This window comes from Lepidochelys olivacea, assembly GCF_965140295.1.
Source record: "Lepidochelys olivacea isolate rLepOli2 genome assembly, chromosome: 11".
In the NCBI taxonomy this organism is placed as follows: domain Eukaryota; kingdom Metazoa; phylum Chordata; order Testudines; family Cheloniidae; genus Lepidochelys; species Lepidochelys olivacea.
Genome location: NC_140421.1, coordinates 43,645,871 through 43,665,357, shown reverse-complemented (window position 1 = coordinate 43,665,357; position 19,487 = coordinate 43,645,871). Strand labels below are relative to the sequence as shown.

At 39.7% G+C, this 19,487-nt stretch overlaps 3 protein-coding genes across 6 annotated transcripts; all 3 read right to left on the bottom strand.

Annotated features, from left to right (window-relative positions):
• Positions 1 to 917: 917 nt before the first annotated feature.
• On the bottom strand, positions 918 to 3,342 carry HOXD8 (homeobox D8). 3 transcript variants are annotated; one of them, XM_084643991.1, is made up of 3 exons: positions 3,327 to 3,342; positions 2,180 to 2,327; positions 931 to 1,617 (listed from the first exon to the last, which is right to left on the bottom strand). In XM_084643991.1, the coding sequence occupies exons 2-3, from the start codon at positions 2,202 to 2,204 to the stop codon at positions 1,322 to 1,324; spliced, it is 321 nt and encodes a 106-aa protein (XP_084500117.1). In that variant the 5' UTR covers positions 2,205 to 2,327; positions 3,327 to 3,342; the 3' UTR covers positions 931 to 1,321. The 3 variants fall into 3 exon arrangements, with proteins under 3 accessions (XP_084500116.1, XP_084500115.1, XP_084500117.1); XM_084643990.1 differs by lacking the exon at positions 3,327 to 3,342 and having other exon boundaries at positions 918 to 1,614; positions 2,180 to 3,320; XM_084643989.1 differs by lacking the exon at positions 3,327 to 3,342 and having other exon boundaries at positions 924 to 1,617; positions 2,180 to 3,314.
• Positions 3,343 to 8,218: 4,876 nt separating this feature from the next.
• On the bottom strand, positions 8,219 to 11,610 carry HOXD9 (homeobox D9). Of its 2 annotated transcripts, XM_084643456.1 has the most exons (3): positions 11,410 to 11,610; positions 9,514 to 10,080; positions 8,219 to 9,198 (listed from the first exon to the last, which is right to left on the bottom strand). In XM_084643456.1, the coding sequence occupies exons 1-3, from the start codon at positions 11,411 to 11,413 to the stop codon at positions 8,957 to 8,959; spliced, it is 813 nt and encodes a 270-aa protein (XP_084499582.1). In that variant the 5' UTR covers positions 11,414 to 11,610; the 3' UTR covers positions 8,219 to 8,956. The 2 variants fall into 2 exon arrangements, with proteins under 2 accessions (XP_084499582.1, XP_084499581.1); XM_084643455.1 differs by lacking the exon at positions 11,410 to 11,610 and having other exon boundaries at positions 9,514 to 10,255.
• On the bottom strand, positions 11,409 to 16,777 carry HOXD10 (homeobox D10). The gene is made up of 3 exons (XM_084643454.1): positions 15,397 to 16,777; positions 12,838 to 14,018; positions 11,409 to 11,468 (listed from the first exon to the last, which is right to left on the bottom strand). Exons 1-2 carry the CDS (start codon positions 16,136 to 16,138, stop codon positions 13,741 to 13,743), a joined length of 1,020 nt encoding a protein of 339 aa, XP_084499580.1. The 5' UTR covers positions 16,139 to 16,777; the 3' UTR covers positions 11,409 to 11,468; positions 12,838 to 13,740.
• Positions 16,778 to 19,487: the final 2,710 nt, after the last annotated feature.

The following is a 19,487-nucleotide window of genomic DNA, read 5'->3' as shown; positions in this document are numbered from 1 at the left end:
TTTGAGTTCTGATCACAATATTCATTTGCAAGAGGCATTGCTGTTTTCAAGAATAACAGTATGAAGACATATGGACCTGCACCACTGGGGAAAAAAAAAATCAAGATGGATCAAATGATTTTACTAGGCCCACACGGGTAACACAAATAAATATGGCGACCCTGCAATAAACAAATATTGTAAAAGGTAAATAGACCAATAACATGCAATTCATGAAAATTACAACAGCAGCTGAAAATGAAAATACGAGGAAAATTCATGGTGAGATGAATGGTTTCTAAGTAACTGTGAAACAGTAGCAGTGTTGGAGAGTTAATGGGCATGGACCAGATCCTGCATTACCTGTGCACCCCAAATGCCCAATGACTTCAAGAGACTAAGTATCAAAGAAATGCAGGAACAGGCCTTCTGAATTATATCATCGGCCTTTCAAGTATTAATTCAATAGACGATTTAATTGTCACAAAGTTCTCTCTCTCAAATTAACTATGGCAAAAAAGTAAAAGTCTGCTATCATTGAAATCAATGACAAGCTTCCAGTGACTCAGCCAGAACAAGATAAAGCCTATTTAAAAACAAATAACAACCAAAACAACAACAATCTTGTGGCTATCGCAGTTTCCATAGACTTCAGGTCACCTGTTCTTTGTCTAAAAGAATGCCGTTTTTCGGCTGTGCTCCTTAAGTCTTCGACTTAAGCTCTCCCAGCTATACCATATATAGTGAGAAACGATGAAAGGAAAAAAGTTACAGTAATTGCAGACCTCCAGAAGGTTATCGAGCCAATGAATTACAAAAGGGAGATAAGAAAACGGGTAAGTATTACATTTGAATAAAATTATGTTTATTTTAATCAATATCAATAATAGAAGGTAAATATTTTAATAAGATAATTTCTTCAAAATTATTAGATTTCTTTAACTTACTCAACATAATATAGGAAAAAGTTTAAAATAGTACAAGTGCACTTGTTCTGATTAATAAAGCATTTTATATGTCTCGCTTATTGGTACTTATCATTAGGAAGTTTATGTCGCTGACAGTAATCACCATCTTTTAAACTTTGGAAAATTACAATCAAAATATATTGCTACATATTCGGTATCAAATTTCCATGTAAATAAGAATAAGTGATCTAGAGATTGGGCCTGATACAGTAAAAACAAAACAAAAAACAAAAGTACAGAAACGTCAAGCCTAAAGACACAGGATAGCCTGAAACACAGGTAAGGACCTTTACAGCAAAGAAAACCGGCCGTGTTTCCCAGCATGCGTGGATCGTTATTTTCAATAGTCTTTTATTAATGTTTAAAGGCAAAACTTAATTCGTCTGGCCTTCAGCTCTGTCTTCTTCCAGATCATGTGCTTCCTTTTTGGCCTCCCCTTCCTTTCCCTCCTGTCTGGAAGCTGGGAATTTGTCTTTGTTGTTTTCTTTTTTCCATTTCATCCTCCTGTTCTGAAACCAGATCTTTACCTGCCTCTCGGTGAGTCCTAGCGCGTGGGATACCTCAATCCTTCTCTTCCTTGTCAGATAAGGGTTAAACAGAAATTCCTTTTCCAGCTCTAGCGTCTGGAAACGACTGTATGTTTGTCTTCCTCTCCTCCTACCAGGCGCTGCTGATTAAAACAAAAACACAGCATTTTTCAAAACAAAGAGCTCATTGCCCTGGGCTCTTATATGTGTCTGTTCATCTAGACATAAGCATACAGCTGGGAGACTATCTAGGTGCATACAACGAATACATACAGATATGTGGCTATTTAGATATGGAGTTGTGTACAAGGGTACAGAAAAATAGCTGTAGACATTTCTTACACTACTCTGCTTTCATTACACATCAGAATTTACTGTCTTACTTTATGATCTGATCTCTGGAAAAACATACCCAGTATTTACATTTAAGCACAGAGCTTTTTTGACACGGGTGTACCTGTATTCATGGGATTTACGCCCTATGCCTATGAGCAGAGAGTTTAAGGCTACCCTGGTGTCTCCTGCATCTACTGCACAGACTTTGGTTTCCTCGCTGTGTTACTTTATTCTCAAACCCCAGCGCGGTTCCAGCACACACAGAGCCGCAGAGACAGGAAGAGGGAGAGGAGGAGGAGGAGAGAGAAGGAAAAGAAGTTTAGAACTCAGACGTGAGATGGAAGCAAATTGTTTTTGCCTGCGTCCAACCTTGCGGTCTCATCCAGGGGAACATTGGAGCGGGAGACGAGCTCTGATTTAAGTGGTCTGGTTCCTCGCCAATATTAGCACTGGACGATTTACAGTCAGGATATTGTACCAGCTCGGCCTCTTGCTGGGTCGTAAAAAGCTGCTGTCTCTGTAAATTATCGTATCCGTAAAATTTCGCGGGCTCCCCGTGACAGGTAATCCCGCCGCAGGGGGCAGGAGGAGGCGGCGCGGGAGCAGGGGGAGGAGGCGGCTGGTAGGCAGCCGCGGGGCTCCCCCCGGCCGGCAGGTAATAGTCTGGGCCCCCGCCGCCGGGCCCGGGGTGCGGCTGGAAGCCCGCGGCGGCGGCCGCGCTGGTCCCGTACAGCAGGGCGGTGGCGGCGGCGGCGTGGCGGCCGCTCACCTCGGGCGCAAAAGGGCAGTCGTAGTACGCAGGGCCCAGGGGCTCGCCCGCCGCCGCCGCGGCCGCCGCCGCCGCCGCCTTGTACTTGGCGTACAGCGGGTTGACAAAGTAGGAGCTCATGGGCGCTGCCCGCGGCCGGGGGAGGGGGCCCGCGGCCAGCACAGCAGCAGGCGGCGGCGCAGGGGGCCCAGGCCCCGGGAGGGGCTGCCGCGGCCGCCCCCGGCCCGCTCCGCTCCGCTCCGCGCTGCTGGCGGCGCCGCTGCCGTCCGGCTGCTGCTCTGCGCGGCGGCGGTGCCCGGGCTGGGACGGACTCGCTCCCCGAATGACCTGCCTCGCTGCTTTTACGGTTTCCTATCAGGCACACACCGCGGCCCCACACACACGCACACGCGCTCCCGGGCAGGGGGAGCCTCGGCCTGGCTTGGCACGTCCCGCTCCCGAGGCACAGCGCAAATACCCCCCTCCTAGCCCCCGCCACCTGCACCCCCGGGGTGTGCTCGGAAAGCGCATATTTAAAACCCCGCGGAGCAGGCCGAGATCGGCCCCAGATAACTGCGGGGCGGGTTGATCCAATGGCTGAGCGCGCTGCGGGCCAGACGCCTGCCCTGAGACACAGAGACACCCACGCCTGCCATAAACAGGCAGCTCTGCCAAGGGCTAATGTGCCTCTTCCAAATTCAATGGTAGGGCTAACGTGCAACGCGCAGGCCTGTCTAATACACGGGACAAGGGAACCAAAGGGGAGACCTGGGGAAGCGAGGGAAGGCACCTAACCCGGAGAAGCAAAATAACATGCTCAGGGACGGGCTGATCATCTGGAGCTATAGCCGTCCATCCGTCTCCGCTGGCAATGCAACAGGGAGATAACTGTTCTACAGGTAAACCCACGCAACAGAGAAAGGCCCCGGTGTCCTCCGCAGGAATCAGGCCATTGTCTAAACCAGCAGATAGATTGGAAATGAGATGCACGGTTACCCTTGACGCAGTGCACGCATGGCTGCGACTCCCAGGTTAATTGATACTGAATGGAAATCATGCCTATGAATATACTTTCCATCATTTCACCCTGGGTGAACGTCATTAGCGAAGGGGGAAAAAAAAAGGAGAAAGAAAAAAGAAAAGAAGAATGTGTGGGTGAGCATTAGCATCGCTTGGGGGTGGAATAAGAAATAGGGTAGGAAGGTTCTCAGGGGCCAGGGAAGGAAGGCTTGTAGGCCATTTGCATTTCTCGGTGTACAGTACACGCTGCTCTCTCTGAATTCACTTCAGGAGAATGCCAACGGAGATTCATAGATTCCAAGGCCAGAAGGGCCCATCCTGGCCATCTAGTCTGACCTGTTGTATAACACAGGCCATAGCACTCCCCCAAATAATTCATAGAGTATAGAGGCTGGTCAATGTTTGTTCCAACGTTCCACACCTGAAGCTCTGCGTTATTAATCTGTTATTTGGGCAAAGAAATACCGGGGATTATTCAGGTCCCTCCCTACGAATTTAGTGATTCTGTCTTTAAATTCAATTCAAACAAAGACTTGAGAGTCTGATCCACTTCCCACATTGGTCAAACTCCCACTGGTTTCAAGCGGTGCGGAATCGACCCCCGATTTTCCCATATTTTGGCAAAAGAGTTTCGTTAAATAAAAGTCAGTTTATAGGATAAACATGAATATGATCTCAATGTCCTGTTTTAAACATACAATAACGTTTAGGTGAAATATTATATAGATCCACTCAGAGCCATGTGTGACAGTCTGTTGCGAATCGAAAAAAATATTTGTGGTTACATAAAAGAGACTCCAGAATCCTTTCCCATCTTTCACTGTCTCTCTCACACACATACTTCTCCCTTATGTTATTGTGTCCAATAAACATCCATTTTTTTTCTGTTTATGTAGGTAACATGCGGTAACTTCCACAAAATGAACTTGTCTATGCATAAAAACCCGAGACAGAATATCCAGTTTAACATAAAACACGTTAAGACATCTTTCAGCGGAAAGGAAGAAATAGAATGTCATAAAATATACAATGTTATTCCGGAGAATTTATTTTCCAGCTCAGTTGTTTTAAAGGATATGTACGCAAATTATTGTTGGTGTTATGGTTTCTAATCTGTAATTGCTTCTAACAAGTATCTTGTGTTCAGCTGAGTATGTGTGTTCGAAAAACATACTGAACTGCTTATTCTACAAGTGTAGGTCTCGATCCTGCAAATCCCAATTCCATGGAGCCGCTCTTACTTATGAGAACGCATACTTCTTGTGTGAAAAAGGCTGCACACTTGATTTGCAGGGTAAATTCCAAAATTTAGAAGAGCTACACCGTTTAGGATTTACACCAGCGCAACTGGGAGCGGAGTCAGTCCCTAAAATATTGTCCTATTGATTCCTTTTGTGAGATGGAAATGTATGGCTATGGAGACAGACCTTATTTTCCTTGCTATGCTAATTGGGTGTAGGAATACATCTAGAGATTGCCTGTGAAATATAGCAATATATTATTTCATAACAGTGTATCCGTCTGTTACGTCCCTAACTGTTCTTTAAAATAAATGTGTTTTATTCTCTATAAAATTTGTAGGTTTTTTTCCCCTGAAGCCATAAATATTATTATGCACAGATGATCACTCAGAGAAAAATTAGGTATATGTTTTATCTTAATGAAACATATACCAGTTCTGACCTTAATAAACCTCAGTCTTGTTTGTAAAACACAAGGAAGAGATCACAATGGGAAATATCGTTCAAACTTAACTTCTTACCTTCTTTTTACCCTTGGTCTTTATAAGGTTTATGTTCATACTCCTGAAATCTGTAAATTAATCGAAAGAATGCACAAGACTTTTGCTTAATATCCATAAAGAGCTTCAAGTATTTTATAGTTTCAGTAACAAATCCTAGAAAATACAGGGAGCATTTTTCGACAATAGGCCCAATAAGCCGGCATTACTTCTTGCTTTTATTTTTTTTCCAGGGAACAACTTATAAGTAAAGGATTTTATCATTGTGTTTATTGTCATAACTTAAATATAATACAATGAGCTGAAACCTCCTGGAAAAAAACATAGCTGTTTATATATTTATGGCTTCATATAATTAAATATTGTGCCATATAAGGTGTAATCTGCGAGAATCTTTCTGTCATCTCAAAACTGCTGATTGCGCAAGGTTTTTCTAAGTTATCCATTTAGATCATAGTAAAGAACAGTTACACTTGTTTAATTTGGATTACAAATGTACAATTCATGATTAAAAGTCGGAATGTCTATATTTTAATAAAAATACATTCTGCACGAAAGCCAGAAGCAGTGGCGTCTCAAGAATCATAAAATGGAGCAACAGCGCTCTCTAGTGGTCAACTGAAATTGTGATCAGCAACCAAATCGCTTTAACTTCTCTCTATCTATACTTACTCTACCTTGATTTAAAAGTAGTTTACTCGTTTTAACTCTGGCTTCCATGAATTATATAAATAGCAGCTCTTATCTTTCACGTTCAACATCTAAAGTTATCTAAGCAAGGCATACAAAACCAAAGGAATGTAGAGAACAGCACTCTTTACACTGAGAAATAGAGTGGGTTGAATTCTATACCTTTAGTCACAAAAAGCTTTTTATTCATAGTTTATAATACCGTATCTTTTAACACATTTATAGTAGTCTTTCCATTTTTACCCGTGCTATAATTAAGCACGGGTAAAATTAAGTGTCTTCTTTAGACAAAGCAGCCAATAAAGACGTCTAAGGGCTTAAATGTTGAAGACCGTTGCTCTCCCATTTTTGGTCCTGTTACTTGACATCTTACATCACTAATACTAGATGTTTGGTATTTTCAGGTTCAGAATTTTTGAACTTGCTTTTGATTTAATTATTTTTGTAACTGTAAACTTAAGTAAAGACTATTCCTTTCACCATCCAGCCAATTGTTTATCTCAAATACACGGAACATTCCACTTAACTGATTGGTATATAGTACAGTTCTTATATTTCATTCTTAAAGCAGTCAGCCTATAGGAACTAAAATGTCGTGTCGCTGGACACAGACAGCACCTTGTTTAAATGGAAGTTGTAGGCTACCCAGTGGCTCGAAACGCCTTCATTTTCCTCAGACCATTTGGAAATAAATATACATAAATACAACGCAAAAAAAAACCAAAAAAAAAACACAGGACAACTTCAGCCCTGCCATTTCGACTGGCAAATATTAAAATCAGGTTCTATCTATATCGCCTTAGTTTGATTGCAGTTTCTTCCCAGCATAGGTAATGGAATCAATGCCATGAAGCGTCCCGATTGCAGTAATACTGCTTGCGTCTTAGATCAGCCAGTAAAAACGGCTACTTTCAAAAATATGTACCTATTCGCAACAGCATTGATCACCATCTAACACTTCTACAAATATAATTTAACAATAAATTACATGTTAAAACCTCTGTTAACTTTTCGACCTGAGTGTCTTTTCTTGACTGTGTTGTCTTGGCCCAATGGTGACATACTGCAATTTATAGTCCAGATTTTAAGACCGAGTTTTGTCTGTATTTTTGTTTTCTTCTAACAACCGCAAACATCAAAATAAGATAGTTTCAAAGAAAAGCGCCATAGCGTATCGTAAACTCATTAGGTCCAGACGTCTAGCCATCTCAATGGTTTTATTATACCTCGGTTCTTCCTGCTTTAAAAGAATTATAGGTATAGGGTTGACAATGAATGGGGAAGCAATGCAACACCTTTTCTTAGCACTATCTGCCTTTCCACTTTTTTTCCAGAGGTAAAAACGTTAAGTACCAGGTCTCTGCAACTCTTTCCTTAATCTTAAACAACTGCTCATAAACATTTGCAGATCCTTCATTTTAATGGTTGCTCTTTAAACAAAGCAAGGTTCTTTTACAATGAACTTCATCTTAATTATCTTGATAAAGTCCTGTGTGTTTATAAATGCTGAAGGCATGAGATGTGTTGCTACATACTCTCCCCCTCTCCTCCAGTTGATAACCTGGAAGTGGCATTAATCCATTCTGAATCTATTAGTGTTCAGATTAAACAGCGCAGAGATTAAAATGGCAAAAAAATAATTAATTAGGTATCGTAAATATTTGTCTTTGGAGCTCCAAATATTTCCTAGTTTACTCCAAGAGGTCACCTGTGAAACTTTACTGATTTTTGAAAGACAATTTGTGTATAACGTGTTTTCTGAAAAATGATGCAGGCATATCTACAATATATAATTTAAGCCAAACCCCCTTGCGATTAACTTTTAGAGAAGGCGGTTGCTGACTATAGTAGAAACATTATGAATCTTTTTTTATCTCGGTAACTACAAATATAAGGCTGAGTTAGTATCTGTGTTGAAGTAGTTTTCATTTGGAGCTAGAGTGGGCAGCAATCTTCTTTCCAAAATTCCTGTGTACGAAATAACCGAGAGCTCAGAGTCTCTACTGCCTTTTTAAAGCCTCGCGTTAACGATAAATTAACCAGTATTATATATAAAAATGCTTATTGGGGCATATACCAGACACTGAGAAAATAGTGCATTTGTTGTTTTCATATGATTGCGGCTAATTATGCGGTGCCAAAAGAAGAGGAACGCACACGGGTTGCCATATAATTGCAGTGATTTCATTTGATCTAGTAGGAGTTTATTATGGAATAACTGACAATAATTACAACAGGTCTTTAGTTAGAAACATGTGATGGCTGATACAACATTTACTAATATTCGGAACTCCAGCTATCCAAGGCATCAGTAAATGTTAGGCCTATTGAAAACTGCTTCAGGTATGACACAATCGCCTAATAGTGCACTGAAGAAGAAGAAGAAGAAGAAGAAGAAGAAGAAGAAGAAGAAGAAGAAGAAGAAGAAGAAGAAGAATGTTCTCATTGCCTCACTCTGGCACCTAATGCAAAGGACAAAATTCAGGACTGAAAACAGAGGTTTTGGTAATAGATTATTTTAATGTCATGAACAACACAATACTGCTATTGATTTAAACAAGTGTACTTCAATATATATATTTATTATCATAATTATACTTATGTCCTTTACCTTTATTTTGGCAAAGTGACTATCTACACTACATAACATTTTAAGAAACACGTAAAACATTTAACACTAAGGTCCCAAAGCTAACGTTCACTCACAATATCATGAACCAAACAGTTTGGGGAAAGGGAGAGAGGGAAATGAAGCAACTTTCATAAACACATTGGCGAGCAAGACAGAATTCCCCCCCCCCAAAAAAAAACCTGACATAGATCACATTTCCCCTTCTACCTCAAAGATCAGATTGATATAAAGTTCTGCAAAAACGCATCTGGTGCTGGAGGGGGAACGATAATAATAATAATAATAAGAAGAAGAATGCGTGTCTACCCCCGGGGGTTAGTCTCCTTTATTTCCTTTCTCCTTGTTCATCTTTTTCATTTTCATTCTTCTGTTCTGAAACCATATTTTGACCTGTCTCTCTGTGAGATTTAAAATCCTAGCTACTTCGTAACGGCGGTCCCGAGTCAGGTACATGTTAAAGAGGAATTCTTTTTCCAGTTCCAGAGTTTGGTACTTTGTATAGGGACAACGCTTTTTCCTCGTTGAACGAGCGTGGATCCAGTTTGCTGCCGGATTATCTGGAAAAAGGGAGGTATATAGGGAGAAGGGGGAGACGGGGGTGAGGGAAGAAAGGTCGTTAAATTTAACGAAGGATGGACTCTTCACAACTTTGTAGGAATTATCATAAAAGCCTTAATACCCCAGTCTGTTTACTGTACAAATCATGTCTTGATGGTAGGTGGTTATGTGGAGTCTTTTATGGGTGCTTGTTGCTGCTTGCGCTAGGGTAGGCGTCTAGACGTTTTTATAGGTTAGTAAAACTATCAGTTTTGCACATTGGAGCCTTACAGGTTTCGGCAATAAATCAAAGGGGCAATTTCTTTTTTACTTACTTGGGTCAAGTTGCTGTTGCTTCTCTTCCTTCAGATCGCTGCTCGGGCTGGGGTTGTGGCTGCAGCCTGGAGGCTCCTTAGGGCTGCAAGTAGCCGTCTTCTCCCGGGTCTCCTGCAGGAAGGAATTGCACGTGTACTCGGGCACACTGATCCCTTGAGACTCTCGGGACGAGGAGCACTCAGTCCTTTTGGAGGTGGAGGAGGAGGAGGAGGAGGAGGAAGAGGAGGCAGCTGCTCCCGTTTCAGGCTTTATCCCGTAGTGGCGCCCGTTGGAGGAGCTGGAGCTGCTGCTGGGGAAGCCGGGGAAGGGCTCTATCCAGGAGCGCACGTATCTGCCAGTCTCGGCTGCCCCTAAGTGGGGCTGGTGCATGTAGGGATGGTAGATCCCTGTCATTGCCGCAGACGGCTGCGGATGGACCGTGGACCAAGAAGTGGAGAACACGGTGGATTTTGGTGCAAAGCTACAGGAAGAAAAATCTGAACTCTCTGCAACACCTGATGGCCTGGAGGACGCACTGTGACCTGCCTGGACGAATCTACTCCCGTAAACTTCTTCGCTTTCATGGCCTATGAGAGAATCGACATAATAGTTACTTATGGTGCCACTAGACGACATTTTTAGGTTCCCCTCTTAGTCATATAAAAGGTTACTCTGTTAACTGTGTATGATGCCCTCCCTGAGAACAATCGTAGTATTTTGCAGACTGCAACCCTCAACCATTGGTTGTGGAGCCCACGTGATCATATTTACCAATACTACTAGTAAATCAATCCGCTAAACTGGGGCTGCTGTGATTAAAAAAAAATCGTCAACAACAATAACAACAACAGACAATTAAATCCAAACTGTAACTGTACGGCCCGGAAGGAGCCCACCGGGAGACAGCTGCGCCTGTGTCCCAGCAGGATCCCAAGCGGGCGTGGCCCGAGCCAGCAGCACAAGAATGAGACAGCCGGGAACTATTTCTTCACTTCCTTGGAGTGATTTCTGCCATTCATTTCTTAATCAGTGAGACGCAGGGTGTTTAAATAAACCCAGCAGCCCGGGCTTCCGAATTAAACTGAAATCTGCCGAGAGAACCCGCTGGGAAAGGGGAGATTCTTGCTTGTAAAATCAAACCACATCCCAGCGCTCCGAGTATACGACTGCTCATAAAACAGGAAAACGTTACAGTAAAAGCACATTGTGGTGACTTCCATATTTCAAAGCATGTGGCTGTATTCCTCCGTCTTTTAAATAAAGTTTCTATTTAAGGGACTTTTAAAAAAAGAGAAAGAGAGAGAGAGAGAGAGAGAGATGCCCACTGTGTTGTTTTAAAACAGGTGGAAGACCTCCGTAATGATTTTATGCCTTTCCATAAAAATTTTATGAGGTGGATTTGATTATAGATTAATGTGTCCCTAATAAAACGGACTGATGGGACAGCAAAACCTGTGTCTCCCTGTACAACTGACTCGCTCCTGAACACATGCCCCTGTATTTGTTAAACTTCGGGGCTCGGATGTTCCAACATGGCAAACGTTATTGTATCATCAATTGTAGCCTCGTCACAATTTGGCTAATGAACTATCGGCAAACGTTATCCAACGAAATCTCTTACAAGTACATTACAACTATAAATAAAAGCACATTTGAAAACAATTCTACGTCAGCAGGAGAGACATTGCACTATTGATAGACAAGGTTTTCCTATTTAGAGTCTAATGCACAGCCCCTTCTACTACATTCCTACCAAGCATATGCAAAAGGCATCTGGCTGTTATTCCCCCACCTCCAAAAATAGTTGGAGACGGAGAATCCCCTTTATTTACTTCACATCCCTAGATGGGTTCTTCTGAACCGTGTGTGCTTCACCAACTAAAAGAATATTTGGTTAGTATTTAAAACTAAATTACCCATATTCTTCTGCACATTTCTGTTCCTTCAGACATACTGAAGATGGACGTATTTGAATCTGAAGAAAATGCACATAGTTAGTCCATAACCCACAACAGTACTCGTTGAGAATATAACATAACACCATACAGGAAAGCAATTCCTACGCACTGACAAATATAAGGAAGGGACTGAAATTCCTGTTTATTTAATGATTTATGGCTGTCTTCTTCCTTTGCATTTGCATGCTGAAATTTTATTTTCCGTATACACAACTTGTTTCATGTTAAGATATTACACTTAATTATTAATAAATATAAACTGATTAATCAGGAAGATTTAAATGAACATTTTTTTCATACATGTGAAAACTTGGTTTGTAACCAGCTAATTGCATTTCCACTACTGAAACTTCTTTGGCGATGTATTGAGAACTTTTACGCGAAAGGAGAAGAAAGTAAATAGAGGTTCAAATATATTTCTTATTTAAACTGATGGAGAACCTTGGTTTTAGTATGGATATTTTGAAACCAGGATAAAAACATCATACGTGAATACTATCTGCGTCTTTAGCATCAAAATGTTTGTTCTCTGGCTTGAGGAAAATATAGTATGTTACTAATTGTTTCCAGCCCAGTATATCTAAACTATATACCCGAGACAAGGGAGGAAAATTTGATATCACCAATTGTAATATGAACTGTAATCGTGTCATTAAGGAAGAAAACATTTAAAATATCTCGGAGCTTATCTCTTGCTTTGGAAACTGCATGGGTAGAGAGGGGGTGTTTTTTTGTCTGAATGCTGTTTTTCGAGAGTAGACAGTATCCACACGTTTCTTTCCAGGATTGTTAGAAGGTGAAAGTATGTTCAAGCATTTGGACTTCAATGTGGAGTCATGTTCATTTGCAAGCCATTTACAGTTCTGTTTAGCATTTCATTCCCTCCTCTTCCCCCCTCCCCCAGTTTGCAAGATAAAGTGGCTGTTAATAACATTTTCCAGCTATGTATCGTTAAGAGTCGTGAACTTTATTAGCTTCATATATGTTATAAAAATGGAATTGCGTGAAATAAAACGATCTTCCGAGCAAACAAAAATGGTGCAGAATAACAAAAGTAGGTCTGAATAGGTTGTCGTACTTTAGTGTGCACCGTTGTGAGCATTGCTAGTAGAAAAAAACCATCCTTGCCAGATATCTAAGAGAATTGTTTCTCTTCCACAATGCTCTTAAAGCTCTTGAGCTCACCAAGAGCTTCATGATGTTTTTCTGTACCCATATCTGTGGATTTTGTATGTTGCATTTTTAAAAGCAAACGAGGACAAGAAATCAAACTCTACACATTATAGGTACACAATGACTGTTATTTTTTAAATCAACACCCTAATGTCAAATAAAACGACACACAGATTGCTGACAGCTTGTACTAGAGATTTTTTTATCACTTACCATTTATGAGTTGATTGAATGAGGATGTCCAGTTTATGCCATAATATTTTACTATCCCTTTTGCATTCACTTTTCAAACTGCGAACGATTACACAACATTTTACCAATTAATCATTTGTTTACAGTCACAATTATAAAATAATTAGGTTTATATCATTTCTCACCCCCCCCCAAATAAAACCACACACACAAAAGAGAAGAAACAAGAAAAGAAGCTACATCAATCCAACCAACTGCTGATAAGGCAGGATCAGGATACCAACCTGAATCTGCACTTTTAAACATTTTTTAGAAAACCAAAGGAACCGCAGTAGTTTACAGACTTTATTGCATTATACATGCGAATAGAACATGCACAAGAAGAACATATTGCTGTTGTACGACTACTATACCACATATGCACCACAAGAAAATGTCTACAATGGAGAAGAATTAACTATTCCATTTTATGAAGGACAATTTCTAAGTTCATTTGATAGAATAGTTACATTTTAATGTGCTTTTTTCCCAAAAGTTTTTCCCCCTTAAAGTATTGAATGTATTCAAAATGTTATGGCCCGTATATTAGCCCCGACATAAATACCATTTTTTTAGAAAAAACATGAAAAAGTCACATTGTTTGGATGTTCGACAGTTCCAATAAGTTAAGACCAAATGATAATATTCAATCATAGTTACCCTGCATTACGATGAGAAAAAAATAAATTACACGTGCTAGGTTTTTATATATATATACTTATCATAGTAATACATATTCACTTGCAGCACTAAATGAATGACGAAAAGTCACATTCTATCAGAAAAAAATGAAAAATGAAGGTTTTTTTTTCAAAGTCTCTCCTGCATTTTGCAACTGGCGGTGCTGTACCCAGTTCTCACTGTTTCAACCCCCAGGTTTACGGTTTAAGAGAAGGTCAGATTAGCGGTCAGTTCTCGGATTCGGTTCTCCCTGCTCATCTTCTTAAGCTTCATTCTGCGGTTTTGAAACCAAATCTTGACCTGCCTGTCAGTGAGGTTCACGCTCTTACTGATCTCTAGGCGGCGCTCTCGAGTGAGATACATATTGAATAAGAACTCTTTTTCTAATTCCAGTGTTTGATGTTTAGTATAAGGACACCTCTTCTTTCTGCCACTCTTTGCAGTTAACCAATTGCTTGTTGGCGTATCAGACTTGATTTCCTCTATCAAAATCAAAGAAGAAGAAGAAGAAGAAGAAGAAGAAAAATCAAAAATACCTCAGGCTGGCAAAGTGTACCCTTGGCCATGAACCCTCATCTATAGTGTCTGGCAGATATGTTAAATGTTGGTATTAAACATTGCTCGTATGAGGTGTGTGCACTGGAACAGATGTTTAATTGTTGCCAGACTCAAGGTAAATAGTTCAGATAAAATGATTCACTACCGTTTGGAATTTTGGGGCTCTTTTGAAAATTATATCCTAAGTTTTCAACTAGTATATAACATTTGAACACTATTTAACCTGCCATCAGTACAATGGTAAAATTTTAGCGGATCTGGGTTGCACATGACAATACAAGTCTTATGAGACATTTAGTAAGAAAATCTCTCAGTTACAAAGTATTGATGCAATATATTTTCTACCAGATTCCTGTATATCATATGTTGAATTACACAAAGAGGTACAGAAGCAGATATGGGCATTTTTCTTAACTAAAAGGATAATTTTCAAATTAACACCTTATACCACGGATTTTTTAAATTTTCCTTTTAGAATTTTTCCATTAGAAAGAAAATTGTCCCGGATAAAGCTATACTTTAATTGTTAAATAAATGTTATACATAGAATTTCTATGCACATACTGGGATAAAAATTGTCCTAAAGGTTGCCAGGCACATTTTTATAAGAGGAAGTCTCCCGGTTTTGATACTGCACCATACCCCGGTCGAAATTAAGGCTATTGTGCACTTTTAAAAGGAAAATATAATCAAATAATTATCTCATTCATCTTTTAAATACATTTCAAAATAATGTTGTACTTTTAAAGACAAAACCAAGGTTATCAAAAACACCACTGCAAAATAGTCCACTTTTCATCAAACAGATAGCGGGCTACTGTTTTCATTGTACGTTTGTTTAAAACTTTATGCAGCTCTGTAGCACCCATTTCTCCTCTATTTTAATAGGATCATAATTAACTTTCAATGCAATCAAACCACAGTTAGACTGAGTGAAAATAGTTGACCAAAATATTACAAGATAAAAGGTGAATTGGTCGTATTGTACATGCTCTAGAGCTATTTTGAGGTGTTTCATTGATTTTTGATACTGTAATTTATTACAAAGAATAAAATATATATTCTCCGCATGCACAGAGGACTATCTGCATAGGAGGATATATAAATATCAAAAAAGAATTTGCAATCTTTTGTGTAGCATTTTGCCCTTCTAAAAGCTTCAGAGACACAGCACCTGCAGCCCGATTCCTCCTTATCATTAAATGTTATGGCTGTAATGCTTGTTAGTATTTTACACCGTGTTTTACGATGCTGGCGTGTTCAAGTTATAGCACGTTACGGTTTAAACTTTATAATACCGACCTTTACTTTCCTTCTCCTGTACTTCTGGGCTGGACACAGAGCCTTCAGCCAGGCAGCTCCTTTCATCTTGCAAAGTGGACTTTGGCTCTGGACTTTCCACTTGAGAGACTTTAGCTGAGTTGTCTTGGTTGTTCGGATTTTCATTCATTTTCTTTTCCATCTGAAGTTGAGAAGATATCTGCGGTTTGGAGCTGCCGCGAGGGTTTAACTGTAACATTACAGTTGAACTCGTTTCAGGACTATTATTGTACTCTTGGGTTTTCCCAGTGGCGTAGGTCTGGCTTAGTCTAAAATATCCTGGGACAGGAACCTCGGGATTTTCAATGGGACATGATTCAGAGACCAACCTCTGGTAGGAAGGGACGTCTGAAGAAATTAGTTTTGTTCTCTTATCAGAATACATGCAGCAATTGCTTTCTTCCTTAATATTTGTAGCAAAGGAACAAGTGGGTGCCTGCTGTGTAACAGGTTGCTCTATTCGACAAGACCTATTCGGATCTGTCCAACTGTCTACTTGAGGTATATAAGGATGTACATTCATACCCATATTTTGGTGATTAACTTCTCTTTTAGCCAGAGACGGTAGAAGTCCACAGGTTTGCATTCCATAAGTTCCAATGTCTGTGCTAGGTGGCATATACATGCTGGCGCTGTTAGAATAAAAACTGTCACTTCTACAGGCACTGATCAAAGAATCTACTAAAAAGGTGTTAGCAGCAGGAGAGCTGTTTGGAAAGGACATTTTGGGGAGGAATTTGAAGAAGAGAGATTGTGTCCTTTGTAGGCTGACATCTCTAGGAAAACATTCCCTGTGTAATTGTGGATGCCTCTGCACAACCACATGACAACCAAGCCAATGAGATTTGAAAATGGCCTTGAGCCGCTACCTCCCCGCGAGTCACGTGCTCCGCGGGACTGTCCGGGCTGCGTCTGAAATGTGGTCAACAGCGACATCTAGAACGCCAGGGGGAAAGTGCCGTCCCCGCGCCCGAGCCCTGCGAAGCAGCCCTGGCGCACTGCGCTGATTTAAAACAAGGGGCTTTATTTCTCTGAGTTGTGTTTTATTACAAACAAGCTGAATCCGAATTCACCGAACTCCTGGCAGCTTACTGTCCCGTGGTCCAAGGAGATGGGGACAAACATGAAACAGATCCTTGCGGACAGAACGCCCCGGAAAATCACTGTAATGGACATAATGAAACCCCCATAGGTTGTGCAAATTTTTTTTTTTTTTTTGGTACGAAAATAAGTGGTTTCTTCTGGCCGCATGGACGCTCATTACTTCAAGACCCTGTGCAGTTTCATGCAGAAGACAGTTATTTGCAAGCAGTGTGCTCTCAGAGCAGCCGCCCCCAAAGCTCACTATATGAGAAAGGCTCTTTCTCCCCCTTTTCCTTAATGCTAGTAATACTAATTACCAAAAAAAAAAAAAAAAAAAAAAAAACCCTTAAAAGTTTTAGACAACTGGATGTGCTGAACCATGTGCGAAATCCGAAGGTGTCATTTGGTTATTATGCAAAGAAAAATATGTTTGCCTTTTATGGATTTTGTAAAAGCATTGGTTCCTGACAAGCGAAAGGTACAAAAGGTTGTGGAATTTATTAATACGTATTAAGAAGAATCAGGGCGATCAATAAAATTCTCATCTACATTCTTGGGCTACTTGGTAATTTTCTTGCTTCTGAAGCTTTTTAAAGAGTTATACCCTCTGTTGCCACACACGGGAAGATATTTTATTAACAAATCAATCGAGACTTTGTAAAGGATAAGATTAATAGTTAAGATTTAGCATAATGGCGTTCCCGTTATGAATTATTGAAAATTATACTATTGATTTTTTCCCCTCGCTACTAACCAAGAAGGTCAATTTTGTTTTAACACAAACCGTCAAATATTAAAAGCTATACTTTTATCATAACATGAGTGTAGAGTTACCCTAGACTCTTAAAATTGTTTTACAATGCTCTCGCTCTCTCTGCATATGCAAAATAAAACAAGATAAAAATAAAATAAAAAATTACTTGCCCTAGATACTGAAAGCACCATAAAGATCATTTCTTCTTCTGTAGCATTGCTCATTTAAAAACATACAGAAACTCAGGTTTATTACAACTGTTCAAGCCACTTCTTTTTTCCCAGAAGAATAAATGCCGCATGAATATTTAAAAAAATCACAGAAAGCAACAATAACTGCCTACATGGCAAATTAGACTTTTATTTTCCAACATTTTAAATGTGTTTTGTTGTTTCCCTCCTCACTTTGTAACTATATTTACATCCAGAGCTATTACTTTTAAAATTGCGAGAGATCAGATTTGATCGCGCAACAATTCATTATATGTTTGCCTAGTTACAAACTCAAACAGTTCTCGTTTAAGAATAGTGCTGTCAAGGAATTTCATACAGACAACGTGAACTTGTGGATAAATTCCGTTTCAGGTTCAGCTAGCTATTTATTTGGGGCCTTTACATAATCAAAACACTGTTTTTAAAAAGTCCAGATATCTAAGAACAAACAACACATAAAAGGGAGTTTAAACTCTGTCTTTTGCACAAAAGCATACTTTGAAATGGCATATTCCAGCAAAGTGAATTTGAATTTTATACGAGTTCCTGGTATTTGAATGTTTTTCACTTTTCCGTACACTTTACATTGTTGGAAACAATAACCCTATTTAAAATCTCGCTGTGGCAATGAGACAGACCCCTTAAAACCTTATCGCAGCTGTTCAAATACAACATCATTGTCAGGTTAAGAGCCAGTGTCTTTTACAGCTTCAGTCTAAAGCTTCAGTGTTGCCAGAGAGTTTAAATATTACCTTCATAATATGAGCTGCTTTTAAGATTTTTCTGCACTCCCTAAGTCTTTGTATGCGTCCCTGCCTTTTTCATGTGTGTTTAATCGCCACCGAGCATTTAGCACAAAAAATGGGATTATGTGTATATTTAAGATCATTATCAGAGCCATTGCTAAGATTTGCCTGAGCTCAGGAACAAACTGCAGTAGGGTTCACGATGCTCACTGTTTGCGGACTGGGATTTCCCCCCTGCTTTCTAACAATTTCCTCTTTTGGAACAACAGCCCTGACAACCCACCGAGTTTAAAGAAACAAAATACTATTTTCCTTGACACCGTTTAAGACTTGACTGTTAAATCTAATCAGGAATTTTATGCCCATCAAATGGCCTTTCGGAATCTGTATTTACTCTTTAAGAAAAGAGTGTCCCAGAAATATTCCTACTGAAGTATTATCCCAGAGGTTTGCTGTGTATTTCGACCAATGGTAAAGTTAAAACAATAACCTAATCCTTAAATGCTCTGCGTTCCTGCGTCTGTTTTATTTAATGAGCTGACTCTGCTGCTGCTGATTATACATTATGTTTCCTTGATTTAAGTGAAAATATGATTATAACATGTCAGAATATGTAGTTCAAATTATTATTATTTAATACTGAGTTTAGGAATGTCGAATAGCTCAATTTGATCATAATAAATCATGGCTTTTTAAAATCGTACATGAAGTAGCCTAGCTGTTATTTGGACAAATGAACGTTAGGAAAGTTGGAGTTTGTTTGCCATAGAAGTTGAATAAACGTGCAGTAGTCTTTAGGGAAATGGTTACTTACACTCTGGGTATTTAATGTCACTATTTTTAAATCATATTAAGATGGAATAAAGTAATTAACATTAATAAATAAATCAATAGTGTGCAATAAATGAGATATTTTCAAGGGGGGTCCCTCAAAAGGGCCCATATATACTAGATTACTATTTGTAATAAAATATAGGTTGGCTTTATGCTTTTCAGTCTTAATAAATATTAGTAATAGAAATTCGAGGTTAAAAGACGTTGCTGTGAAGTTTAATTTTCATTCCCCTACCCAATGTTATTACAGGTTATCTGATTTTTTCCCCAACTGTTCTAACGATTCTTACTTGCAATTTCCTATGTTGGTATCGGATTATTAGCGTAGGATGGGAGAACGGTTACGAAAAAGGAGAGATATTTTGCAGATGTATTAATCAGTGCAAAAGATATTGAGAGAAATAGCTAACTTTAAAATAGCCGGAAACCCAGGAAGTCTTTAGT